Source organism: Hippopotamus amphibius, chromosome 7 (genome assembly GCF_030028045.1).
Source record: "Hippopotamus amphibius kiboko isolate mHipAmp2 chromosome 7, mHipAmp2.hap2, whole genome shotgun sequence".
NCBI classification, from domain to species: domain Eukaryota; kingdom Metazoa; phylum Chordata; class Mammalia; order Artiodactyla; family Hippopotamidae; genus Hippopotamus; species Hippopotamus amphibius.
In genome coordinates, this window is record NC_080192.1 from 3106560 (window position 1) to 3134515 (window position 27956).

Sequence of the window (27956 nt, forward strand, 5' to 3'; positions counted from 1 at the left end):
TACGATATTTGTCCTTCTCTTTCTGACTTACTTCACTATGTATGACAGATTGTAGTTCTATCCACCTCATTACATATAGCTCCATCTCATCCCTTTTTATAGCTGAGTAATATTCCATTGTATATATATGCCACATCTTCTGTATCCATTCATTTGTTGATGGGCATTTAGGTTGCTTCCATGTCCTGGCTATTGTAAATAGTGCTGCAATAAACATGATGGTACAAGTTTCTTTTGGGATTATGGTTTTCTTTGGGTATATGCCCAGGAGTGGGATGACTGGATCATATGGTAGTTCTATTTGTAGTTTTTTAAGGAACCTCCAAATGGTTTTCCATAGTGGCTGTACCAACTTACAGTCCCACCAACAGTGCAGGAGAGTTCCCTTTTCTCCACACCCTCTCCAACATTTGCTGTTTCCAGACTTTGTGATGATGGCCATTCTGATTGGTGTGAGGTGATACCTCATTGTGGCTTTGACTTGCATTTCTCTGATGATGAGTGATGTTGAGCATCTTTTCATGTGTTTGTTGGCCATCTGTATGTCTTCTTTGGAGAAATGTCTATTTAGGTCTTCTGCCCATTTGTGGATTGGGTTATTTGCTTTTTTGCTATGAAGCTGCATGAGCTGCTTGTATATTTTGGAGGTTAAACCTTTGTCCGTTGTTTCATAGGCAATTATTTTTTCCCATTCTGAGGGTTGCCTTTTAGTCTTGTTTATGGTTTCTTTTGCTGTGCAAAAGCTTTTCAGTTTCATGAGGTCCCATTCGTTTATTCTTGATTTTATTTCCATGATTCTAGGAGGTGGGTCAAAAAGGATGTTGCTTTGATGTATGTCAAAGAGTGTTCTGCCTATGTTTTCCTCTAGGAGTTTGATAGTGTCTGGCCTTACATGAAGGTCTTTAATCCATTTGGAGTTTATTTTTGCATCACCTTATTTTTTAAAAAAGAATATTTATTTGAAAGTTTGATGACTTGTATGCCACACTCGCCCTTGTGAATAAAACGACTGAGCGCATGTGCTAAGTACGCCTGTTCTCAGGCTCTCCAACGTGTTCAAAGTGAGAAAAGTATGCTTCCATCTGTACTTTACAGAGAACGGGGTGGGGGGGGCGACATATACACACCTACCTACGGTCACTCAAATACACACAGAGCACGTCCAAGGGGAGGTAAGAAACAGGAGGGGAGCTGCTGGCCTGGGGAGGGAAATTTGTCATTATGTAAGCCCTTAGGGACCATTTGAATTTTTTAACATTGCCTGATGTAGCTTTCTCAATTAAAAAAAAAAAAAAAACTAGTAAACAAAAAATACGACAGCACATCACCAGTTCCCAAATTTTAGGTGCTCTCACCTCTCCCCTTCCTGCAGAATCAAGGAAGGTTTCTGTAGCTGTGTTTATAGCGCATATTTTGAATACTATTAAATATGTCTAGGTTTGGATTAGGCATATAAATTAAATGCTGATTTAGACAGATATACAATTTTCATAATAATTTTAAGTAAAGATCATTTTCAAAACATTATACAGACATTAAAAATGATGGTTATGAAGATGGCAGTAACGTGGGAAGGGCGCATGACATGACAGTGACTGGATGGGGCAACAAGTGGCGTCCGCATCCCCGCTGCCTCTGTGGGGAGAGGCCAGGGGGCGCCCCTGGGAAACCGGCGCCACCACTGGCACCAGGTGGGCCCTCTGCCCTGAACTGACCGCTTCTCACGGGACTACCTCCCAAAGCCGGAGCGAACAAGCACCGTCAGGCCCATCTCACAGCTGGAGAAACGAACGCTGAAGGAAGTCTGGGGAAAAACAATAAACTGCCCAGATCATTCTGCCAGGACAAGGCAAAGCCTGGCCATGACCTGACATGACCCCAAGGCCCACACTCTTGTTTTCCACACTCCTCTGTCCCCCGAGAGGCCGGAGCTGGGGGGGCAAGTGACTGGCAGTCACGGCTGCTGACTTTTCTGTGATGTGGTTACTCTTACTTCCAGAACCTAAAACACACATAGGTTAAAACACAGGTTTAAAAAGACAACCTTAACTAGTTTTTCCAGACTATCTTATCCTAAGAAAAAGAACATTTCATTTTTTAAGCACTTTAAGCAAGCCTGAACTTTTTCCCTTTAGGACCAATTTGAGCACAGTCCAAGATTTCACCAGAAAGCCTTCAGTCTGTATTAATATCCCGAGAGCTGGAGCAAAACCAAAATCAAAGCCTTCCGCGCAGCGCTTCCCTCCTCACGACACACTCAGGGTAAAGATGCCCTTCCTCACTTTCCCACACAAAACCCAGCGCCTCCTCGTTTCTCCAACTTCCTTCCTGGGTCCTATCCCGTCCGGAGGACAACCTGAGGGACCTCTCACCTCCCACGCCCTGCACGTCTATTCATCAGGGATTTCTCCCTTTTCCTCATTCTGGTCACACATGATTTAATCCTGCACCAAATCTCTAAAAGTGCACTTGCCATGTCCTGGTACACTGAGAGCAGCATGCAACTGCCCGTGGGCTCACCCTCCTCTTCTGAGTCTCAGTTTCCTCATCTGCAAAATGGGGGCGCTCTACCCACCGCTTAGGGTCAGTATGGAACCAACAAGGTGAGCTGTGGGGAAGACCTTTACAGACAGAGGCGTTCCTCCCTGTGAAGGCAGGGCAGTGACGTGCGGTGACCATGCAGTGCCGTGTCTCATCGAGCAGAACAGCTGCTGTAGACTGTTTTTGTCCCCAAAACACGTATGTTAAATCCCGACTCCCAGGGTGACGGTTCTGAGATGGGGCCTGTAGGAGGTGTTTAGGTCATGAGGTGGGGTCCTCCTGGATGGGATCAGCGCCCTGATAAAGAGGCCAGGGAGCTCCCTCATCCCTTGCACCGCGGGAGGACGGTAAGAAGGCACCATCTGTGAACCTCACCAGATATGGAATCTGCCGTCGGTGCCTTGACCCTGAACTTCTCAGCCTCCAGAACTGCGAGAAATAAGCGTCAGCTGTAGCCACCCAGCCCACGGTACTCTGTCCCAGCAGCGCAAATGGACCAAGACACGGGCATTACCACACCAGTAATGCCCCTCCTCCCTCTCTGTGCTGAAACTAGAACCCGTTCAGAGCAAAGCAGCCCATGGGCCTCGGCGCCATGCTGGGCAGAGTCCTCGGCTTGGGCTCAGCACGCCCTGCAGCCAGGTGACCAGCCATTTCAGATGGCGTCCGTGCGCACCTGCACCCCGACGCCTGGGCCTGCAGGGTGAAGCTCTCAGATGGGCGCAGAGTCGAGCTGAGCAGGTGACCAGAGACCCTGGGCCCCGTTAAGTGAAAAGCAAACCACCGCTCGCTCCCGGAGCGCAGTGTGGATGGGGACTCACCCGTCTGGCCCCCACTCCTCCACGTGGCCCCAGAGCATGTCAGAGACATCAGCTCCTGTCGCCCACGTCAGCTTACAGTCTCCTACCTGCCACCGTCAGAGCCCCCACTGCCCATCCATTTTCACTTGCTTTTCCCCCACACAGGCTCCCATCCTGAGGGCACTTCAAGAGCGGGGGTCCAGGACCAACACGGGACCCCATGCCTGGCCTCTCGTGCCCCACCCCCTGCACATGTGACTGCTGTGTTTCCTTCCAGGGAAGGGATGGTAACTCCGGCCCTTCACGGATCACAGAGGGCCTGGGGGTGACAGAGCCCGACAGCACCTACCTCCTTCCTTCTCCACTTTCTTGCTTCTCTCCCTCAACACGTGCAACTTCCCTTCTTACCTGTAAGCGCCAACCAGACAGACGGCACAAGAAGGTACCTGAACAAGGGAGCGTGGCTGACTCTGGCTCCCAGGACTTAACTAGGAAGGCAGGTAACTAAGCACCCCAGGGAGAAGCGCCAGAGTGAGCAGGGCCTCTGTTTGCAAAACAGAGACAAGGACCTAGGAGGGTAAAGTCGAAGTGGACATCCACTGTGCCCCGCCTCTCCAAGCTCCTTCTCAGGGATTCCATGCACTTTCATGAACCTGACACAGAGTGAGCACTCCGTCAAAGCCAGCCATCACCCCCACCATCACCACCATCCCCGTAGCCATCACCACCACCAAGGCCACCACCACCACCGACCCAGAGCCCTTGATTTGATTCTAAAGAAGTCAAACAATCCTGCTGCTGTGTTCCCCGCATCCTTCCACACCCACAGGGAATTCCGATCACTCACCATCTCTTCCAACTTCCCTTCTTCAGGAAATGCTCTTTTTTCTAGCTTTATCCAGCAACTTTATAGGATGTGCATTTCCAGAATGTACCAGATAGGATCTGTGGTCAGAGAACCCCCCAGACCAGTGCCCTAATAAAACGCACTGTCCACGTGTCCAGGCCAGGCCTGGGGAGAAGCAAAATGTCCTATCTGCTCAGCAACTAGCAGATGGCCAGTCCCTGGAGGAAGCTGGACTTCCAGCCCTCACACTACCAAGCCCAATTCCACAACCACTAACTCTGAGTCTGGCCAGCCAAGGACTGCCACTATTCTGCCCACGCCAGATCCACGTGTGACCCTCCTGCCACAGACACTCACCTCTCCCCACTCAGGCCCCCACCATCCCGCAATCCTCAGGCTGTGGGTAACACCTCACCATTATAACCAAAGCCCCCAGAGGTCAAAGTACACAATCACATTTCTCTAAGTCAACACATCTTTCTATCCTTTCATAGCTTGATTTTTTTTGCCCAGCTCAGCTCTATACATCAGTTCAAAGGGTCTTGGACATTCTTATTCCTTTTTTATTCACAGATTCCAAGAAACTTAAATTACCTTGAAAAAAAATATTATTTTCTTTGCAGTTTCCAAGACTAGACAGCTGGCTATGTGCTGGTTTGTGGTCCTTTGGGGTCTGAGCTACATTTGGGGGGAAAAAACAGGACACAGGAGGACTCATTCTAAATGCTGTTATCTTTGACCATGAAAATTCAAAGTTCACTCACTGGTTCGTTCCCTGCACACCCAAGACTGTGTATACAGTGCGACGCAATTCAAACGATTTCTGGGCCTCCACCATGTGGTCGGGACACTGCTAGACACCAGCCACGGGTTAAGCGCTACAATATAAGAAAGGCAGTCCCTGACCTCAAGGAACCAGAAACCTGGTGAGGTGACAGATTTACACGTGCCTATCTGAGTGGCAGACACAGCTGCTGTCCACCCAACACCCATCCCCTTCCTCTTCCCCGTGACCAAACCACAATTTCAAAGTGCTGATGGCAGAGCCCACGAGACCCTTACTTCTCAGCATCCTTTATAGCTGGGGGGATGCGGGCGGGGGGGAGTGACCCAGCTCTGGTCAAACTGCTTTCCTGATAAGAACACGGATGCGCGGTGACTGCCCTTGGCCTCAACACAGGACGAGGACCACCCCCTTGTGGCCACGAGCTTAGCTCCCTGATGGAATCAATGCCAACAGCTACCTACCTCCAGACATTCTGCCAAGAAAATAAACCCCGACTTTTTTAATATAAATTTATTTATGTATTTACTTATTTAATTTATTAGCTGTGCTGGGTCTTTGTTGCTGCGCACGGGCTTTCCCTAGTTGCTGTAAGCGGGGGCTCCTCTTGTTTGTGGTGCACGGGCTCCTCATTGCCGTGGCTTCTCTTGCTGTGGAGCACAGGCTCTAGGCGCATGGGCTTCAACAGTTGCAGCACATGGGCTCAATAGCTATGGCTCGCGGGCTCTAGAGCGCAGGCTCAATAGTTGTGGTACACGGGCTTAGTTGCTCCATGGCAAGTGGGATCTTCCCGGAATAGGGCTCGAACCCGTGTCCCTTGCATTGGCAGGCAGATTCTTAACCACTGCGCCACTTAGGAAGTCCCTAAACCCCAATTTTCCTAACGGCCCCTGAGTTTGGTTTCCTGATAGCTCCAGCCATAACGAATCCTGACCCAATCCCCCACTCCACGGGTGAATCAGCGAGGCCACTCACGAGCACTGAAGGGCCGCTGGGCAGGAGAGAGCGGCCAGTGGACCCTACCAGCACCTCCTAAGCGAGGCCAGTCCTGAACCCCGTCACTAGACACAAGGACCAGAGACTCGGAGCACGGCCCGAGAGGAACTCACAGCCCAGCACTGAGATGGACAGAACCCTGAGAGCTGCGCCCGAGCACACAGGGCTGCAGAGCAGGGAGCAGGCCCCCCCACACTCTGCCCACGTCTCTGCTCTCATCCCCAGACAGAAAACACACACCACACTCTCCTGATTATTCACCTGGTTTACCTCACGTCCTGATGTGCACAGGAAATCATTAGAGAAAAAAGACAAACACGTAACAGATTGATTTTTCAAACTGCTCCTTTAACACTGTATGGTAGACATACAAACACTTTTTAACATTTGCTTTTAAGATTACTCACAGGAAATCAACATCATGAGAAACTTACCTAAAAGATCCTTGAAAGGTTTCCTAATTAAAGTGAAGACTTGCTGTACCAGAGATACTACACGAAATGCTTAACTTTCACCAAATCATATGCGCTTTGGTTTATTTTAAGCTGAGTGATACAACACGTAACTCAAATGCCACACGTAGTATTGCAAATGCCACCCAAAACACAAGGACGTTGGTGGCGGCAATGAAGTCAGGACTGGCACGTCCTCCGTGGCTCCCGCGCTCCTGTCCTGAAGCCCGGAAGACAAAGCGAGCTCGGGGAGCCCCTTCTGCTGGGGGCTCCAAAGGGTTGCCAAAAACCGATTCCGCACAACGAGAGGAGGGAAGAAAGCACGCCGTCATGAACTCAGGCGGCGCACATGCTGGCAACTGCGGTTTGTGGGTTTTCTTATCCTTCCCACGTCTCTCACTTCCAATAACGTTCCGTGAGCGATCATCACTGAAACCCCGCAGTAAGAGCCCCCTCCTCCATGGGGAGCCGCCTCCTCCGCAGGGGGTCGCGGGCGAGCAGCCGCCCACGCGCGGGGCAGAGGCTCTGGGGGAGGCGGGGCGTCAGGGACACGGGGACGTCGCAGCACGGGGGCCACGCGTGTGCAAGGGTCCCGGCTGGAGGAAGGGTGCTGCTGCACTGGAGCTGCGTGTGGACTGTAGTGACGATCACCTACTAGCGACTGTTTCCACAGAAACAAAACAAAGCCGGGCCGGGAGGACTGTGCCCGCCCAAAGCACGTGGGGAGACGTCTCACCGGGGCTCAGGGACCCATGCCCACCGGGAGCTCATGCCCGGGCGCCGCCAAGCCCTGCAGACAGACAGAGGCCTCCCTCCGGGGGCCGGGGGCAGAGGGCACGGGTGCTCCGAGGAAAACAAGGCGGAATGGCAGGGAGTGGGGGCTGGAGGCGTTCTGGAGGGGCGGGAGCAGATCCTGATAATGAAGTGACATCCAAGCAGAGGCCTGGAGGAAGTGGGTCCTGCAGGAACCTGGGGCAGAGGGACCGCAGAGCAGAGGCCACGGGCGTGGACGTGCCGCTGTGTCCCAGCGACCGCAGAACAGTGAGGGGACGACGGCAGGGCGACGGCTGACTCTGAGCACGATGGAGCCGCCGGGTGGCTCTGGTGGTACCTGATCTAGATCTCACATCCAAAGGATCCACTGACTCCTGTGCAGAGCACGACGTCGGACACGGGGGCGCTGAGGGGGCCAGCGGGGGGGCACTGTCGCCATCCGGGGAGAGGTGGCGGCAGGGACCAGGATGTGGGCTGGAGGTGCTGAGCACAGGAGACCTGGCGACAGCCCAGAGGCAGGAGTGGGGAGGAGGGAGGAGAAGGCAGTGGAGGGACTGGGCCTGAGTCCCCGGAGGGGGCACCGCAGTGCAGAGATGGGGGGTGAACGGGGACAGGCTCAGAGGAGGCGTCGGGGCCCAGGCAAGTCAACTCGGGCGACACCTCCACCCTAGATACTGCCTTTAAAAACACAGAAACCTTTTCAAAAACGAACTCCCCCTTGTGTATGTCCTTACCGAAAGCTGCTCTGCCACGGTTCCTCCTGACGTCTCAAGAGATGCTACCAGGGAGGACCAAAGCCAGGCGACATCCAGGAGAAACAGGAAAGAGAGGTGGGCCCGTGGGCTCTGGCCACCCTGATGTCCCACAGAGACCCCCGATCGGATCCATGCTCGTGCCCCCACCCATGTCCCTCCTGCCCCGTCAGAATTGCCTCGGCTGTGCTTCCCTGACAGGCGAGCCTTGGCCAACGCACAGCCAGGACCACAAGAGCAGGAGCCCAGAAAAAGGCCCAACCGAAGCCTGAGGGCTCCCCCAGAGGTGTGCTCCCCCGGAGATGTGCTCACCCGGAGGTGTGCTCCCCGGAGATGTGCTCCCCTGACATGTGCTCCCCCTGAGGTGTGCTCCCCTGAGGTGTGCTCCCCGGAGGTGTGCTCCCCTGAGGTGTGCTCACCCTGACACGTGCTCCCCCTGAGATGTGCTCACCCTGAGGTGTGCTCCCCCAGAGATGTGCTCACCCTGACACATGCTCCCCCTGAGATGTGCTCCCCCTGAGATGTGCTCCCCTGAGATGTGCTCCCCGGAGATGTGCTCACCCTGACACGTGCTCCCCCTGAGATGTACTACCCCTGAGATGTGCTCCCCTGAGATGTGCTCACCCGGAGGTGTGCTCACTCGCCCACCGGTGCACGTGCACCCACTGGGTCCCAGGCCCCTACTCTGCCCCAGGGCTCCGGCTCAGAGCTGCGGACAGGAACCGCAGGGCCACCTCCTGAGCCAGGCTCAGCCTCCCCAGCTGTGACGAGGAGCTGGCGGCTGCCAGGCGCAGGCAGCAGGTGTGTCTGGGTCGGGGACAGTGTACACGCGTGTGAACACACATACAGCACAGTACCGCAAACAGAGTGAGGACCCGAAACGCAGCAGGTGTGCAGCTATCTGGATACACCACTTCCCAGGCTGTTACACCAGTTCCTGATTTCCCCTCCTGGTGAAAGGACACGTGTCTTGGACACGCTCTGGTTCGTGTCCATCAGCTGCCCCCATGCCCGCAGCCCCTGGGCTGCAGCTGACACAGTCCTGGAGCCCCCTTCTCCTTGAGCCACCTGCTTCCCATCCACCAGGTGCCGCCCACCTGACCCACCCTGCACCCCCTCCTCCAGTCGACTGCCCTAATTTCCCCCATCCCTCTCGCCCCTCTGCCTGCCCACTGCTGCGTGGCCGCCCAGAAACATGCCCCAGCCCAAGGCCAATGACAACGCCCGCCCGGAAGTCACACTGTGATGCCGTGCCTGGCTCTGCTCCCCCAGCTTTCTCAGCCCTCCGGACCGGCCCCTTCCAGCCCTGCCGGCCTCCCTCGCCCGGCCGCCCTCCCCTCCCCCACCAGGCCCCTTCCGTCCTGGCAGGCCTGCCCCAGTCCTGCCGGGCAGGACCTCTGCTCTAAAGGATCCTCATGGAGCGCTCATTCTGCAGAAGCACCAGCCTTTACCCCCCAGCTCTGTCTTCCTCTCCACAGCAGCTACTGCCTTCGGCCAGCTCCTGGAGTCCCGACTGCCTGCCTCTGCCTGTCTGTCCCTCGCACTCAACGTCAGCTCCCGAGGGCAGGGACACCGCGGCCTGTTCCCTGTTCGCCCGCAATGCCTACAGCAACAGCAGGAGCTCGACGAACACTGGCTGAGTGAAGAACTACGTGGGCACCTGCCGTCAGTCACCTGGGCTCACAAGGGCCCTGCAGCGGGGCCCGACTCCCCGCGACGGTGATGGGACAGGAGGCTGAGTCACCGGTCGCCCTGGCTCCCAGGATGCACAGCCTCCCCCGCTGCCATCATGGGCCCCTGGGGGAAGGACTGTCCTCCAGCCGTGGGCCCTGAAGGCACATCGAACTCAAACCCTTGCTTCCTGAGTGAAGAGCTCCTTATCACCCCCCCCACCCCCCAAATAAAGCCCTCTCCTCCCCAGGGCCATCTCCGGCACGCTCTCCATCCTGAAGCCCAGCCCGGTGCTCACGGGGTAACTGGACCGTGACATGGCACCTGGCCTCACTCCCTCTGCGCTCCTGCCTGCGTGCCCATCACCAGGGCTGCACGTCACACACAGACGGCCTCAGGGCCTGGCTGCCACCCAGCAGGCCTCAGGACCCGCGTGTTTTGCCGACGGCCAAATCACACTCCCGTTCACAGACGCACGTGCTCACAAGGAAAGCCTGCAAGTGTCGTTTTCTTGGGCTTCGAAGCAGGCAGCCTTTGCCCGAGTAAACACTGAGTCAATGCTAAGAGCAGAGTGAGCTGCTAAGTTCTGTTGGCCACTCTCATCCCCAGGCTCATAACAGAGCAGTCCGCAGGTAGAGCCACATCTGTGGGCGCTGCGCACGTCAGCGGTTTGCTTCCCCAGCACTGGCAAATATTTGCCACTCACATCTTTTATGTAAAGTGAAGATAATATGTCCCACTGTCTTCCGAAGCCATCTGAACCGCCTTATAAAAACAGGCAATTTACTGGCTGTGTTTTCTCTTGCCACTAAATGCAAATCCAGTAATTGTTTAACACGGAAAGCTCTGGTTTTCACTTTTTGGTGTCAGAGTTGATACTTACATAGAATTCGAAAGAAATTAAACAACCATAATCCCACAACCGAACCAAAATATTTTACTTTCTTTTAACCTTTCATACATACTCACTTTTCCACAAGTCTTGAAAACTTCATTTTTAAGTATGATTTTAATTTTCAAAAATGACTCCAATGACAAAGTCCACGAGAAGATTCTAACTGGGGGGCTCAGATCCTAACCCAGAACTGCAGTTCCCGTCAGACAATCCTGTTTTCACACGCTGTCTCCTTGCCACCTGCCATTAGAAACGGCTGAACGTAACCAAGAAAATATAAAGTACCCTGACTTTAATGACCACAAAAGTGGCCACATGTCAACGTTATAAAAATCAAGTAGAGCATGAACAGATCGGTGCAAATGAAAATCATCAGAACTAAAATAACTACCTTTTTGAGTGTTTATTGACTGCTGGGCATCTCCTAGAAACAACACGCATCGATATTACTGGCAAAATCTGTGCAGGATCCCCCCCGCTATCTGAAAGTACAGTATTTCTATGAAATCCTTCATAAGTTGAAATGGCGTAAAGTAAAAAAGCAATTTTTGCTTTTCACCTTTTTTCATGAAAGCAAAAACCCTCTTCGGATTTCCTTCAGTTAGGAAAACAGGTACTAAGTAGGTGTTTCGTAAAAGCGAGGTGACGTAAAGCGAACCTGGGAAGAGCAGGGCACACCTGTGCCACCCCTGCTGTGCCTGCAGGTGAACGAGGAGGCTCAGGCCCTAGGCGCCCAGGCTCACTCCCGGGCACGTGGCGAGGAAGCCCCGCAGGAAGCCGCCCTCCGAGCCCCTGCCCTGCCGCCCTGTGACAGGGCCCCGGCACAACACTCACTCCTCACGCATGGTCCCCTTCCGTCGGGCTCGGAGGGTGTGACTTCTACATGCCAAGGCCCCCAAGCTCTCCCCACCACTCCCCACTCCCCCGCCACACACACAGCCAGGGATGCTCCAGGAAGGTCAGGTCAGGGTGAGGAGCAGACGTCAGAAGAACAGCTCCCGAGTTTGTAAGGACAGCAAGTCAGGAACACCTCAGGGCCCCCCAGGAGGGGCGGCCAACGAATGGCGGGGCAGCCGCCCGCAGACGGGCTCACGGCCAACCCGACACATGCCACAGTCTCTCCCTGGTACTATAGGGATATACAGCGTTAAATTTAAAAGGTAAGTGGGACTTCCTAGGTGGCGCAGTGGGTAACAATCCGCCGGCCAATGCAGGGGACACGGGTTCGATCCCCTGCCGCAGGAAGATACCACATGCCGCGGAGCAATGAAGCCCGTGCACCACAACAATTGAGCCTGTGCTCTACAGTCCGTGAGCCACAACTACTGAGCCCATGTGCCACAACTACTGAAGCTCACGCGCCTAGAGCCCGTGCTCTACAACAAGAAAGGCTACCGCAATGAGAAGCCTGCACACCACAACGAAGAGTAGCCCCCGCTCACTGCAACTAGAGAAAGCCCGTGTGCAGCAACGAAGACCCAACACAGCCGATAAAATAAATACATCAAAAAAAAAAATTTTTTTAAGGTAAGTGCAACAGCGTTACCACGTGTGTGGAGGGGAAACATGTATGTAACAATGCACAGAGCCAAGCACCTCTCTACGAATTACTTCTGAATCACCAAAGGAAGGAGAGGAACTTCCCAGGGGAAGAAGCGGCAGACACCCCCTGAAGCAGCGACCAGAGCTGGACTCACCGACCTCAGGACGAAGCGGCGCCCCGGCCTCCTGCTGCAGTGACGGAGAAGGCAAACCAGTTCAGTGCTGTTCCTACCAAAGCAGCCACCCAGATCTCACCGGGGGCGTGAAACAAGCCACTGGAGGGGCCCACGCTCTCCCAAGAGCACAGGGCGAGGCCGGGGCACTGCTCCAGCGAAGGAGACGAGAGACGTGGCAACTGAACACCACGCGAGGAAGAAAGGTACCAAGGGTGCCGTCGGGACAAGCGCAGAATGTGAATGGGGGCCATGCGTTAGGTGACAGCGCCACGTGCATGTGAAACTTCCTGACTTTGACAGCGATGCCGTGACAACACGGAGAGGACGTCATTGTTCTGAGGAAAGAATGACGTCTCGAGGAGTGGGGGATACGCCCTCTCCAGCGGACTCAGATGGCCCAGGAAGAGCGCACACACACGCAAGCACAGCACAGGGGATGAGACGGGCGAAATGTGAACAACTGGTGGATCCGGGCAGAGAGCACACGGGAGGCGCTCGTACTGTTCTGGCAACTTCTCTGTGAATTTGAAATCACATAAAAATAAGAAGTTTAGCACAGCATGTGCCTGGACCATCTCCAGAAGATGACACCTGGAGCCGGGCAAAGGGGGGGAGGGGAGCTGGGGAAGGGCTCGTCTTCCCTCTGCACCCCCTTGTGCTGTGAAGCTGTGTAACACGTGCATGCAAAAAATAAACAAAACCAAGAAGAAGACATCACAGTGAGAAGGGCACCCAGACAGGAGCAGCACCTTCCGAGCTACGGGACCTTTCCAGGCCGCCCCCCTGCAGCCTCAGGCACCAGCCCGCAGCCTGGGCTCGCGCAGCCTCGCCTGGGCCCGCGCAGCCTCGCCTGGGCCCGGCTGCCTCCATCCGCGGGCCTCACGCGCCACCTGCTGGCCACGCGGGGCGCTGCCGCCACAGCACCCACCCTCGGGGCACCACTGCGAGAGCGCAGGACCACGGCCACCGCCGAACTCCCGAAAGCTCCAGCACTGGGCAAACCACCCCACGCAGAGCGGCACTCGACAGGGTGAGACACGTAAACGGAAAAACAGACCTGAGTGGAATCCCAGCAGAGCCTGAAAGCAAGCACAAGCCTCGGAGCCTGGCTGCAGGGCGTCCAGGTGGGTGTCAAGACGTCTGAGAACCACGCCGGTGACTGTCCTGTGCCCTGCTGGCCCCTCCACCCAAGCCCGGCCTTGGCCCCCGCCCCCCCCGCAGGGCTCACACTCTACGCGGACCCGCCGCCCCCACCCCCACAGGAAGGTGCAAAGTCAGCCGCAGCCAGGGCGCCCGTCACCAGCCCCACGACCACGATGAGAACAGGACAGCCACCTGGCCGCCCCGCGGAGCTCGCCAGGGCAGCACTCAGAAGCAGAAGAGTGCGACTGGGCATTAAGGGAAAAGATGAGAAAACGCTGATCAAAACGCACTGGCAGCAGATCCACCACCACGTCAAGGGTAAACCCTCAGGACAAATGGCTCCCGTCTCACCGGCACGAAACACGAGAGCACCCTCCCACCAGGGGAGGCACGCGGGGGGCACGGGCCTCGAGTGGCAGCGGATGGGCCTCCCAGAACCGCCCCTGCTCAGAATCGAGGCGCAGCCGGCGAGGCCTCGCCCACGGGGGACTCACCGAGGTCTGTGTTGGGGCCGGCGAGGAGCTGCTTGAACTTGTCCAGCCGGGAGGCCTCTCTTTCACTTAAGGCTGAGCTGCTGAGGGTGCTGGGCTCGGGGGCCCCACCCAGCACCACGGTGGCAGAGTGCGGGAGCGACTGGGACCTCTGCAGAGGGGCGGCATCGCTGGCGCTTCCTGCGGGGGGCGGGGAGAACAGAGGTGAGGCCCAGGCATGCGCCCATGGCCACACCTGACACTAAGGAGGCCTCACGCTTGCCACGCTGGTCTCCCTCTGCAACCTGCCGCATCACCGCTGTCCCTTCCTGCCATCACTGAGCAGCACGGACCTGGTTTCTTGAGGGACAGAATGAACCCAGCTCACACGCGCGGAGCGCGCCGGCCCTCCTGCTGGAGGAGCGTCCCCAGTGAAACAGACGCCCCACAAAAAGCAAGACACTGATGACCATGGGACCGCGGACCATGGCTGGGCCTGCCCGGGCAACGCGCCCCGAGGGCCTGCTGGTGTAGGGAGGGGGGAGGGTGCCTGCACGGGTCACCCGAGGCCTGGCAGGGAGGGAAGCCGCCAAGGCACTCGTGGGGGGGATGACACCATGAAGGCACTGAGGACGGTCTGAACGCTCCAGGTCTCCTCGAGCCCCAGGAGCGAGGTGAGGCAGGGACTGTCACCCAGAGAAAGCAAAGGAAGCTAGATCCCCCAGTGCAGGCAAGGACGAGCGGCCGCTAGCGTGCAAGCTTGCCCAGCCCTCCCCCAGGCGCCCCTGACCCTCGCGAGACAGACTGAAGGGCCCCCCCACAGGGACCCACAAGAGGGGCGAAGTGACACAGCACACAGCACCCAGCACCCAGGACCAGGGACAGGCAAAGGCAAGAGCAGAGGGCCCTCGGGGCACTGGACAAACAGCCTCCGGGGCCAGCACGGGCCCCACAGGCAAGAGGCCCGAAAAGCTGTAGACCCCCAGGTCTACATCCCATTGAGCAGTTACGTCTTCCAAACCGAAATATAGAGTAAAAACGAAACTCCAGGAAATGGGGCAAGGAACAAACAGCGCGGAGTAAACACGCTGCCAGCGGCTTCCAGCAGCGACTGCCAGACGGGCAGGTGACGCGGCCCCTCCCTTCCGCAGAGCAGACCCTTCACACCAAAGACACAGCCGGGAAAGGCTCCCCTGGGAGCCCCCAGGCTACTGAGGACAAGGTGACCGGGCCTCCGGGCAGAGTCCGGCCCAGCTGAGCTTCCAGAAAAGCCCGCAAACGTGGGTGCAGCGGTGAGAGCACACGCACCCCCGCCCCGCCTCGGGGCTGCCCCTCGCCAGCAGGTAGCCCCCCACGCTGGCCCCTGCTCAGGGAGGGCTCTGGGGGGACAGGCTGGAGTGGCGAGGGGCGGGCAGAGGCGGGGGGCCCGGAGCTCCCTCCTCCTCCGGCTGCACCTCGTGCCCTCTGCGGGAGCAGGTACCGCAGCAAGGACAGGTCCCGACGGCGGCGCAAGCGTGCGCGGGTTTACCTATCCGGCATCCTAGAGACACTGCACACAGCTCTACTCACACACCAGCGGCCCCTCTTGCCCCTGAGCCCCCTCTAAGGTGGGGCTGGCGGGATCTGGAAGGTAAAGCAACAGCAACAGCCCCCAAGTCAACAGCAAAATCTACAACCAGGCCTCCAGTCACCGTGAGTGGAAAACATGTCAGTGCCTCACCTCTGGGGCCCCTGAGAGTGTGATTTAAGTGCCACCCACTGGTGTCCACACAAGACCCGCCAGCAGCTGGGTCATCGTCAGCTGTGGGGACAGCCCTCGCCTGGCCGGTGCCCTCCAAGCCCTTCCCAGCCACTGGTGTGCTTTCCAACTAACCAACAGGACCCGAAATCAAGCAAAGTGCATCTGACTGCAGGTACCAAGGCAAGAGACATTTATTAAGGAAGTCAGGGCAGCTGGAAGGTGAAGTTAAAGGCCAGGAGAAGCCAGCCCGCGAGCCAGCACTCCACCACCACTGGGCTTTGAGGCCGCCATCTCCCCAGGGCTGAAGGCCAAAGCAGAAGGGGCAGCGGGAGGCCCTGTGGGCGCTGCACAGGGTGACATCCGCTCCCCACGGTGGCACTGCTGGGATGGGCATCGACGCAAATGCTGGAGAAGCCGTGCCCTAACTGGACCTGGACCGTGCCCCGCGGCGGAAGGATCCAGGACGTTCAGAATTTCAAAGCGCTGCTCCCATGAGCAATAAAGGCAAGCGGACCTCGGGGTCTCCCCGGCCAGCGGAGGCCCCGCCCGGCCCCGGCAGCGCCTCCCTGTGCAGGGACGGTGGGGCTGCCGCGCCACGTGGGCAGCAGCGCTGAGCGCCGCGCAGGGCACGTCACCAGCACCTATGGAACGGCACAGGATGCCCAGGGGAACAAAGAGGACCGGGCGTGGTCCCTGCCTCCGTGGCTCGCAGGGTTGTGGCCTCAGCAGAGCCCACAAGCAGGAGGAGTGCGCGCGCCTGGAGCGCCAGCCGGCTCAGCACACAGGAGGCGCTCAGGGCCCCTCGTGAGTCACAGGAACTTTCCATCGACTGTAAAGACCCTAACTGGATGTGCTTCCATTTTCAAGCTCAAATACTACCAAGTTCACCCTATTTAAAAACAAAGTAGTTTAGATTCCAATACAAAAACTGATTAAATGAACTAATTCATAGCATTCTCATTTAAGAAAACTGTAACGTTTTACAAGTTAATTCCTGGAAAGTGTTTTTGAAAACTAGGCCTGAGTATGAAACCTGATTCTGCACCTACCAGCAGGCAACCTCAGGCTATGATGATGGCCTCATTCTCTCATCTGTGAACAAGGGGCGTGCACCCTAACCCCCAGGAGACCCTGGGGACAGGGATTAGAGGCTGTGGCTGCACCGCGGGGCCCCGTGCCTCCAGACCCCCACAATCACCCCTCACCTCCTTAACTCTGCTCCCTTCCCCGGGAGGACGCCCTGACCGCCCAGTCGAGGACCACAGCCCCGGCCCCACCCTGTTGGGACCCCAGCACCTGCCACCTCTGAGCACTTGTGCCTCCTCACACGTCGTGTGCAGGCTACCTCCTGCCCCTCCTCCCCCCGCGAGAACGGACGCCCCGCAGGGCAAGGACTTCCACTCAGCTTGTCCCGTGGGGCAGCCCAAGCCCTGAGAACGGTGTTGCTTTACATCACAGACCCTCCGACACAAAAAGAGTGAAAGTGACAAAGGCAGCACCTGGCACGTGGACACGAGACGCAGAGGTGAGCTCACCCTTGCGGAGTTTATAATGCGAGCCTGGCAATTCCCAAGAGTGGACACCCACCCCTGAGACCCTGAGCCCCCGCGTCTGTGTCCTGCAGGGAACCACCAGAAGCGGCCAAGGGAGGCCCAGCCCTAGCACGTGCAGCTGGCCTGGCCCCTGGACTGGAAACGCCCCCGGGAGCAGCCAGGCCGTCCGGAGAAGGGTGGGGTCCCCCCAGCGGCCCACTAAAGCGCCCACCCGGCCGGCCACGCCATCTGCAGAGGAGCCACGCTCAGCCAGGAGGACAAGAGAGGTGCGGCTGCCTCTGCTGCCCGGAAGGCCCGCGGCCGCTCGGATTTAAGACCCCGAGGGCAGGGATCGCTGCTGCACGCAGGACGGGGCCCTCCCCACCCCGTGAGTGGCCTCCAGCCCCGCGTTCTGGAAACACCCCCATCCCTGCGGCCCCGCCTCCCACCTGCGGGAGAAGCCGTGTGGCTCTCGCTGACAGACTTCACCAGCCGGAGGTCCCCGCTGGGGACCGACGGGGGCTCCGCCGAAGGCTTTGGCTGCTGCTCGGGCCCCGGAGCCGCCAGCGGCTGCTGGCTCCCCTGCCGCTGGCTGTGGTTGCGCAGGACGCGGTTGGCCGCCTCCATGACGACGGCGGTGTTGAGGCTCTCGGCCGCCATGGCCAGGAGCTCATCGTCGTCCTCGCCGGCATCCCAGGCGTCGCTGGTGTTGCTCTCAAACTCCTGGAAGGTGCTGACCCGTTTGGCCTTGACCGGCGTGCTCGGCGCCTTGGGCGTGGCCTTGAGCAAGCTGCAAAGCAAAGGCGGCTTTTACTCCCACCCTGGGGCTCAGCATGGTCACCCCAAGACGGTCAGAGAGGGGCCCCGGCTGAAAAGGTGCGCCAGCGAGCCGAGGGTGAAGTGAAAAAGCAAGCACGACGCAGAGACCCCCGACTGAGACAAAGCCCAAAGGATGCGGTGACCGCAAGGAGGAGGGGCTTTCCGGGACAGGCACGCTGAGGGTCTGCCCCACAGACCAACGTAAGAGGACACGCAGCACCGCACAGTGACGGTGCCCAGAGCTGAAGCCCAGGCCCACAGACACGCTCACCCCAACACCTTCGCAGGCCCCTAAGGCAGCAGCTAGGGGGTGGGGCGGCGGAGACTGTGCACGGGACACAGGCCCTTGGCAGGTGGGTCTGGACATGGGACAGTTCCAAGGCTCCCCACAGCGTGACGACAGCCCACACTGGCCCCCCCAATGTCGGGAGCTCGTCCGACACGTGCAGTCCTCCAGGGCCACCCCTGCCGGCATCCACCCCTCGTGGAGGAGCCCAGACGGGCAAGCAAGCTGCAGGCAGTGGGCAGAGAGCAGGGACGTCCACTAACCCTTACCAGCTACGTGATTTGCAAAAAACTTCTCTTGTGGGTTTCCTACTTTTTTGATGGTGTCCTTTGAAGCACAAAAGGTTTTAATTTTGAGGATGTCCAATTTCTCTTTCTGTTGTTGCTTCTGATGTGTTTTAAGAAGCCTTCGCCTGATCTACGTTCTCAAACATGTGCCAGGCCCTGCCCAGCCCTGGGCAGCCGGCGCCCCCCGCACAGGCTTCCACGTCCGCCTCCCTCCGAGGACGGGCTGCACGGGGCCAGCAGTGCCTCACCTAAAGCAACCGCTTGATACGTGTTGGCAGAATGAAAGGCCACTCTCTGCCCCCTCGGAATTCCATGCAGCTGGGGGGGTCACCAGAGCCCCCCAAAACCCGGCCTGAGAACAGCCTCGCGGGACCTGAGGCGTCACTTACGTGCCGTGTAACAGGGGATCGAATGGGGGGTGCTGGGCGCCATACACGTGCTGGATGCTGTTCAGAAAGAAAGGAAAACACGTTAGCTTCCCTTGGTTTTCCCAGGAGCCCCCACCGACTCAGGAGGAAGGCCAGCTCCTCAAATCCAAGCCCGAGGGAGTGACTCCGGCCACCACGGGGCCGCAGGGCACATCCGGGAGGGATGAACGCTGCCACACAGGCCCCCACCCCACACACAAGAAGGGCGTTCAGCCTCCTGCAAAGGGGCCTCAGTGAGGGACCGCTGGCCACAAGGGCATCACCGCAGACCTCGGGACCAAATGGGAGCTGGGGAGGCTCCCCGCAGCCTCTACACAGGGACTAAAGCCTGACCATGAAACGCCCATCAGGAAGCTCCCCCCGCATACCATTCTGTTTGAAGGTGGAACACGGAATTACAGAGACAGATACAATTTTGTTAAAAGACGTAACGGTTTCACCAGGAAGTCTGCGCTCATCGGAGCAGACGTGGGAAAGAGACGGAAACAAGGTAACTCGCCTGGCGCCCTGGTCAGCGGAGCCACCCCACCCACACCCAGGGGCAGCCGCGGGACCGCGCAGGCCGGTCACAAAGAGACCACGGGGAAGAGCGTAGCTGGCACAGGCCTGGCCCCCAGCTTTCCCCTTCACCTTGCCCGGAACACACGTGTGAGGCCAAGAGGTGCCTCAGCCACCCTGCCACCCAGAGAAATAAACACAAGTTAAAAATAAAGCCTCCCTCGACAGATGGGGAGGGGGAGGGAGATGGGGAGGAACGCAGGTCTCGGGCGGGTTTGCAGGCTGCCAACCCAGCCCTGAACCGCCTCCCTCAGACTTCCGCGCCATGAAATAAACAAGCCCCCGTCCGTTGGAGCCACAGTCCTTCACCAACTCGGTCCACGTGGCACAGACAGCCGCTGCAGCAGGGATGCAGGGTGTGCATGTATAAAGACAAGTACAGACACTGAGGTGTTCAGTGCACGGAGGAAGCCTTCCTAGCTTTTTAAGACAGGATGAAACCCTACCTTGTTTACTGAGTAATATATCACAACTATTTCCCCACATTCCTGTTCTTCAATTTACTTGAATACATTTACTTTACATTATGTGATACACACAAAAAATATACACAGCATATGTACATTTTAAAACCATAATACTGAGGGCACACGGGTTTCCCCATACATTTCTCTGCAACTCCCATAAATCTACAATTATGCCCAAGTTCCATAAGTTTTTTAAAATGATAACGAGTGCCGCCTCCCTAGACAACCTCACCTCTAATTTCCCACTGTCCCACCATATGGTTACACCATAATTTACTTAACCAGTGTTGACTGTGAGATATTTAACTTGTTTAAAATTGTGTGTGGGACTTCCTAGGTGGCGCAGTGGGTAAGAATCCACCTGCCAATGCAGAGGACACGGGTTCGATCCCTGCCCCAGGAAGATACCACATGCCACGGAGCAACTAAGCCCGTGCGCCACAACTATTGAGTCTGTGCTCTAGAGCCCATGAGCCACAATTATTGAGCCCATGTGCCACAACTACTGAAGCCCACACGCCTGGAGCCCGTGCTCTGCAACAGGAGAGGCCACTGCAATGAGAAGCCCGCGCACCACAAGGAGGAGTAGCCCCCGCTCGCCGCAACTGGAGAAAGCCCGTGTGCAGCAACGAAGACCCAACACAGCCAATAAAATAAATAAATAAATTTATTTTAAAAAAATTAAAATTGTGTGTGATTATAAAAACAGCAATAAACTTCTCCGGGGACAGTACTTTCACACAAATATAACTTCTAGACGACAAAGTCCTAGAGAAGTAAGGCCTGCAACACAAAGGATGCATGTATAAAGGCTGTTAGTATAAACAGCGGACCCGGGACTTCCCTGGTGACGCAGTGGTTAAGGCTCAGTGCTCCCAATGCAGGGGGCCCAGGTTCGATCCCTGGCCCATGGAAGTAGATCCCACATGCATGCTGCAACTAAGATCCGGTGCAAATAACTAAATAAACATTTTGGGAGACTGGGATTGCCATAGATATGTATATATATAAGAAAAACAATATCAAATTGTACACTTTTAATATATGCAGTTTATTGTATGTCAAAAAAATAAAGATGCAAGCAAAAAAATAAAAAAATAAAATGCTGACCCCTGAGCAATGGGGGGGGGGGGAGGGGGTCGCCCGCACGGTAGAAAATCTGAGGGTGACTTCCAGGTGGCCCTCCGTATCCATGGCTCCTCCCTCTCTGCAGCTCCGCGTGCCCAGCTTCAGCCCTCCCGATGGCGCAGGGCTGCAGTGGTTACTCATGAAACACACCCGCATGTAGGTGGACCCCTGCGTCCACTGCAGGGGCCACGAACCGCTGCCATTCGACGGGAGGAAAGGGGTCTTGGTGCTGCATGTGCACCTCAATTACTGGGGAGGCTGAGCGACCTTTAAACAGACCTTGCTCACCTGTGCCGCTTCTTTCTGTAAACTGCCTGTTCGGACACTTTTGTCCATTTTTCTAAAGGGGTATTCACCCTTTTCTCACTGATTTGTAAAAATCTTTTTGTAAAGAGGATTCCTTTGTCAGTGAGGCGGTGAGGTGGGCAGGATAAGGGCCCCCAAAACGTGCCCCCAATCCCAGGACATGTGAACGTGTCACCTCACACGGTCATAGGGAAGAACCTTTTGCTTCCTGTTACAACTTAATCACTAAAGGCATGTTGCCCATAAGCTTAAATTCTACATAATGGCCCATCTCTGGGAACCCTGCCTCCCAGCTAATGAGCATTAAGCTAAAATACCTTTGTTTAGTTCCCAGGAAACATCCCAACCAGGCCCCTCTGCGAATGACTGCAGGGAGGAAGACAGGAACGCATCCCCTCTAGGGGCCGGTGGGAACCAGGACGTGTTTGACTTTCCTCCCGCCCCTCTTAGTGTGAAAGGAGCCTGAACTCTAACTCAGGCAAGGCGGTTCTCCGGGGCTCGAGCCCACCATCTTCTCAGTTTGCTGGCTTTCCGAATAAAGTCACTATTCCCTATCCCAACAATTCACCTCTCGATAATCGGCCTGTCGTGCAGCAAGCAGTATGAGCTTGGACTCTAACAACACAGCAGAGGGGGCTCTGCAGATGTGGCTAGGGACACACACCTTGCGAGAACAGCCTGCATTATCCAGGGGGTTCAACCTAATCACAAGTCCTTAAGTGGAAAACCTCCCCGGCTGTGGTCAGGGCAGGGTCGCGACCATGGAGGACCGCTCAGAGCAAGGCTCATGGCTGGCTCTGAAGATGCAGAAAGGGGGCCACAGTCAAGGAATGTGGGTGGCCTTGAGAAGCTGGAGAGGTAAGGAGATGGTTTCTCCCCTAGAGACTCCAGAAAGCCCTGCCAACACCTTGGTTTAGCCCAGTGAGACCTGTGTGCAGACCTCTGACCTCTGGAACTGTAAGATAATAAATGTGTGTTATGAGCCAGTAGGCTTGTGGTAATTTGTTTCCGCAGCAATAGAAAACTAATACAGTGGCAAATCTGTTTTCCTGGTATGTGGGAGGCTTACAGGTTTGTTAAGTCATCACACTTTTATCCTTTATGGAGGGTTCTGCTTTGAGGACTATACTTGGAAAAGCCCACCCCTACTGCCCTAGTCCATTCAGGCTGCATAATAAAAATACCATGCACTGAGCAAGCTTATAAGCAACAAAGTCTCACGGTCACACAGGCTGGGAAGTCCAAGATCAAGGCATCTGCAGATTTGGTGTCTGGGGAGAACTCCCTTCCTGGTTTGCAGACAGACATCTTCTCCCTATATCCTCACATGGCAGAATGGGTGAGAGAGCCCTCTAGGGTCTCTTCTATGAGGACACTAATCTCATTCATGAGGGCTCCACCCTCATGACATAATCACCTCCCCAAAACCCCACTTTCTAACACCATCACATTAGGGGTTAGGGTCTCAACACATGAATTTTCAGGGCACAAACATTCAGTCCACAACACCTGCTAAGACCACATAAATATTCAACTATGAGCTTAGTTCACATTTCTGTGGTTTCATTTTTTTACCCTTGAGTTTTCAAGCACCTAGAATTTATTTTATTTTGCTATATACTATTTAGTAGGAAACTTTTTTTAAAAAGTAATCTATTGTTGCAATTTATTAAACCACCTACCCTTTTCCCCACTGGTTTGAGGAGACCATCTTTAATAATACATTACATTATTACATATAGGTCATTTCTTCAGTTTTGTATGCAGTTTCCATCCCTGTGCCTGCAACACAATATCATCATTAGGTAAAATGTTCCTTTTTACATCCTAAAGTATCTCAGCAAAACTCAGACATCTGACAATACCACTCTGTGATGGGCGTCATGATGGGGGTTGGGCAGGCAGACGCGCACACTGCAGTCCAGGCTGCAGTTTACTCACAACAGCAAAAGGCGAACTGGCATGCAGAGTGCTCCAGGAGAACTCCTACCACAACACGCCCGGGGGTACGTGAGCCCAGTCTGAGGGAACAAGGAAGGTCGCTTGAGGGAAAAGGACTTAAACTGACACCTATGAAATGAACAGGAAGAGGGAGGTAGACAGGAAGTTCCAGGCAAAGAGAACCACTCACATAAGACCCTGAAGGCAGGGAGAAGATGAAATGGCTGGGAAATGAAAGCAGCGGGTGGCTGTCACTAGAGTGAGCAGAAGGCAAGTGCCAGGTCACATCCTCCCTTGAGGTGCTGGGACACCTGGGTAGAGGGGCCTGGAGACCCCAGTCCAGCCCTCACTCCACAGTGGAGGGGAGGGACTCTGAAGAGGCCTGTCTTTGTGACCTGAAAGCAAGGTGGTGACCTTCCACTCGCCCAGTGAGGACCTCTCTGCGTGGGCACAGAGGGGCGGGGCAGGGCGGGGGAAGTAGCTACTCCCAAAGGCCCGAAACACACAGGAAGGGGGAGGGTCAACACCACGCCCACCCCCGTGTGCCCTCCGCTCAGCTTCAGCCTCTCCCAGCAGCCTCTCAATCTGCTGCAGACCCCCGTGCTCCCCAGCATGAAACACTGCAGACAGGAAGACCCAGAGCCTCACAGCTGCGGTGAACCGAGACTGAGCATCACTCCAGACTCGTGTGTTCACCCTTCTCATCCTCAACCCAGCAGGCAGACAGGACTATCCCCACCATACGATGGAGACTCTGAGGGACAGAAAGCTTAAGTGGCCTGCCTGAGGTCACACCCGGCTAGCAGGCTGCAAGGCCAGCTTAACGGCCCCTAGAACATTAATACCCACACAAGCACCAGTCATTTCGGTTCTATCCAAAGCCCTATGATCTGGGGACTTCCCTGGCAGTTTCATTTTGTGTGTGGGGGGCGGTGCTTTAGTACTAAACCAACTTTTCAAAAGAATTTTTATACCGAAACACAGCACAGGCAGAAGCAGAGCTATTCTGGTAAAGCAGAGAGAAGCCAGAGCCCACCCACTTCCCAACTCATTCTGAGGCCAGAATTACCCTGACACTGAAACCAACAAGAGCATCACAAGAGAAGAAAACTACAGGGAGTTCCCTGGCGGTCCAGTGGTTAAGACTCGGTGTTTTCACTGCCGTGGCCCAGGTTCACTCGGTTCAATCCCTGGTTGGGGAACTAAGATCCTGCAAGCCACGCAGCCAGAAAAACAAAAACAAAAAAGCAAAACTACAGACCAATATCTCCTGTAAATATATACACAAAACTCTGCAACAAAATACTGGCAAACCAAATCCAACAACATTAAAAAAGGATTATACATCGTGACCAAGTAGGATTTATCCAAGGAATGCAAGGAAGTTTAACCGAAAATCCCAACAGGAAAAAGGACAAAACCACACAATGATTTCAACAGTCACTTGAGAAACTCCACAGCCCTTCATGACAAAGATGCTCCACACACAGCAGCAGAAGGAAAGTCCTCCTCCTGCAAAGGGACAGCTGCAAAAGCCCGCCCCTACAGCACCTTCAGGTGAACGGCTGGATGCTTCCCCCAAGATCAGGAACAAGACGAGGATGTACACTCCCACCACTTCTGTTCAATACTGCACTGGAGGGCTCAGCCAGGGAAGACTGAGAATAACAGGCATCCGGATTAGAAACGAAGAAGTAAAACTAACAAGATGACACCATCTTACACACAGAAAATACTGAAGAAATCACTAAAAAAGTATTAGAACTAAAAAGCAAAGTCAGCAAGGCTTCAAGATACAAGATGAACATATAAACAGTAATTGTATTCCTATACACTCACGATGAAACTCCAAAAATGAAATTAAGAAAACAATTCCACTTATAACAGCATCAAAAGGAATGATATGTTTAGGAACAGGTTAACAAAAGATGTGTAAAACTTATACTCTGAAAACTCAAAACTACTGCTGAAAGAACTTAAAGAAAATCTAAATCAATGGAAAGATACCCACATTTGTGTATTAGAAGATGTAATATTAAGACTATAGCACTCTCTAAATTCACTACAGATTCAAGGCAATCCCTATCAAAATATCAGGTAGTTGGGACTTCCCTGGTGGTGCAGTCGTTAAGAATCAGCCTGCCAATCCAGGAGACAGGGGTTCAGTCCCTGGTCCAGGAAGATCCCACATGCCGCAGAGCAACTAAGCCCGTGCACCACAACTACAGAGCCTGCGCTCTAGAGCCCACAAGCCACAACTACTGGGCCTGTGAGCCACAACTACTGAAGTCCACGCACCCAGAGCCCATGCTCCACAACAAGAGAAACTACTGAAATGAAAAGCCCAAGCACTGCAAGGAAGAGTAGCCCCCACTCACCAAAACTAGAGAAAGCCTGTGCGCAGCAACAAAGACCCAATGCAGCCAATATAAACAAACAAACAAACAAACAAACTTATAAAAAAAAGAAAGAACAAATACTAGGTAGCTTCTGCATGGAAATTGTTAAGAGGACCCTGAAATTCATACAGAAACTCAAGGGACCCAGAATGACCAGATTAAAACAATCTTAAAAAAGAACAACGTGGGAGGACTCACTCCTCCAGATTTCAAAACTTACTAAAAGATTCAGTAATCAAGCCAGTGTGGTGCTGGCATAAGGATAAACACAGAGGTCAATGGAATAGAGCTGAGGGTCCAGAGTCCTCACATGTACAGTCAACTGATTGTTTTTATGATGGTGCCAAGACCCTTCACTGGAGAAAGAATTGACTTTCAAAACATGGGGCTGGGACAACCAGCTATCCACGTGCAAAGAAAAAGTCACACCCTAGTGGACAAACAAGATGTGGTATTTCCATAAACTGGAACAGCACCTATAACATGAAGTGCTGACACTTTTGCTGCAACACGGAATAACCTTGAAAACATTATGCTGAGTACAGGAAGCCAGTCACCAGAGTCCCCACGTGTTATAGGACCGCATCTACACGCCGTGTCTGTGATGGACGCCTCACGCCACGGAGACAGAAAGAGGAGCGGCAGTTGCCTGGGCAGTGGGGGGGAAGCCAGGGCGACAGCTAGAGTCCAGGGCTTCTTTCTGAGATGATACACGTGCTCTGAAATGGGCTGTGGTGAGAGTTACACAACTTTCTGAATACAATATAATATCCCTGAATTTTACATGGTAAATGAGTGAATGGCGAGGTATATGAAATAAAACGGGTGAATTATGATACGTGAAACAATACAGATGTTAAGTTTTTTAAAAGGCAGCACAGCTTCCGCTTGGTTCTCTTGGCCACCATGCCGTGAGGACGCCCACACCAGCCACACGGAGGGTGACGGGGCCCCAGCGGACGGCCTGCACCACCTGCGAGACACGTAAGTGACTCAGGCCCTCGCCTTCAAGACCTCCCAGTGACACCCAGGAGCTTTATTTTCTTTTTTTTTTTTTTCCTTACTTTTTTTTTGGCCAAAAAAAAAGTATCAGCCTGGCTAGGCCAAGCACCACCCATCTCTCATGGTCCCTTTCCTGAAATTTCCACAGATGCCTCCCTGACCTTGGTAGAAAGTTTCCAGTTTTAAGAATCCAAAGGCCTGGGTTCACGTCCCAGTGCTTAAAGCTGATAAGCGTGTTAACCAAGCAATTGTTCGCAGCTTTAGCTTCCCCATCCTGGAAATGGGAATAAGGATCTGTACAGAATGAGATAATCACATACCAGCAGTGTGAACACTGCAAAGTGATCCACAGGTCGTGTGACCAATGCTATCCGTCTATCTTTACTGGGACATCTGCATTCTTCCAGTGCGCCCCAATATATTCATGTGGCTCAAAACCAGCAGGCAGTTTGGTCTGCAGCCCACTATTTGCATGTCATTTTCACAACAGTCTGTAGCAGTATCACATACTGCAGGCCTTTCCCTCCCAGGACAGCAGGAAACTCATTAATTCTTCATGGGCAAAGCACTTGTGTTTATTGAGCAGAAAATGTTCCAACAAAGTTCAGGCTCAGACTAAAAGGAACCTCATTTTATCTTATTAAAATTACATTTTTATTTGGTCTTGCCTAGGGAAAAAGAAAAACAGGCTTCAACTAAAGCCCTTTTTAAAGAATAAGTGGCAACTAACACACCTACCCCGTTTCAGATAATGAACTTTCCTTAAAAATGTATTAACCAATAAACTTTTTAATAAATGACACTGCTTTAAAACACTACAGTAATTCACTGAACACTAATGATTTCTTATAAAAAGCAGATCCACATGACATAATTCCACTGCCAGCTGTACATCCTGGAGAAACCATTACACAAGTACACAAGGAGAAAGGTTCAGCAAGGTTCGTACTACTACAAAGAGAAAAAAATGTTAAGAAAAATCTAGATGTCCGTTATCAACTGAATAATGAATAAACAAACTAGAACATACACGTATAATGGAACACCACCCACAGCAAACGTGAAGGAACCACAGCCACACAAATCCAGAGGGGGAGAGCTCATTTACATAACAGTGGAAAGCGGGATGCACACAGTACCACATCACCTACAGGAAGTTTTTTAAATGCAAAATGAGACAATATATCTTTTTTGCCTACGTACACGAGTGGTCAAAAAT

The 27956-nt window shown here is 54.3% G+C and overlaps 1 protein-coding gene across 4 annotated transcripts in view; it reads right to left on the reverse strand.

The window, feature by feature from the left end:
- TBC1D22A (TBC1 domain family member 22A) overlaps nucleotides 1–27956 on the reverse strand; it is a 289717-nt gene that overhangs the window by 248857 nt on the left and 12904 nt on the right. For 2 of the 4 annotated variants that reach the window (XM_057742530.1, XM_057742531.1), the window contains exons 2-4: nucleotides 18898–18954; nucleotides 17566–17906; nucleotides 13868–14044 (exon numbers count right to left, since the gene is read on the reverse strand). In XM_057742530.1, the coding sequence (XP_057598513.1) occupies nucleotides 13868–14044; nucleotides 17566–17906; nucleotides 18898–18954 (575 nt within the window). The remainder of the gene's footprint in view (nucleotides 1–13867; nucleotides 14045–17565; nucleotides 17907–18897; nucleotides 18955–27956) is intronic. The other 2 variants (XM_057742532.1, XM_057742533.1) reach the window with 1 other exon arrangement.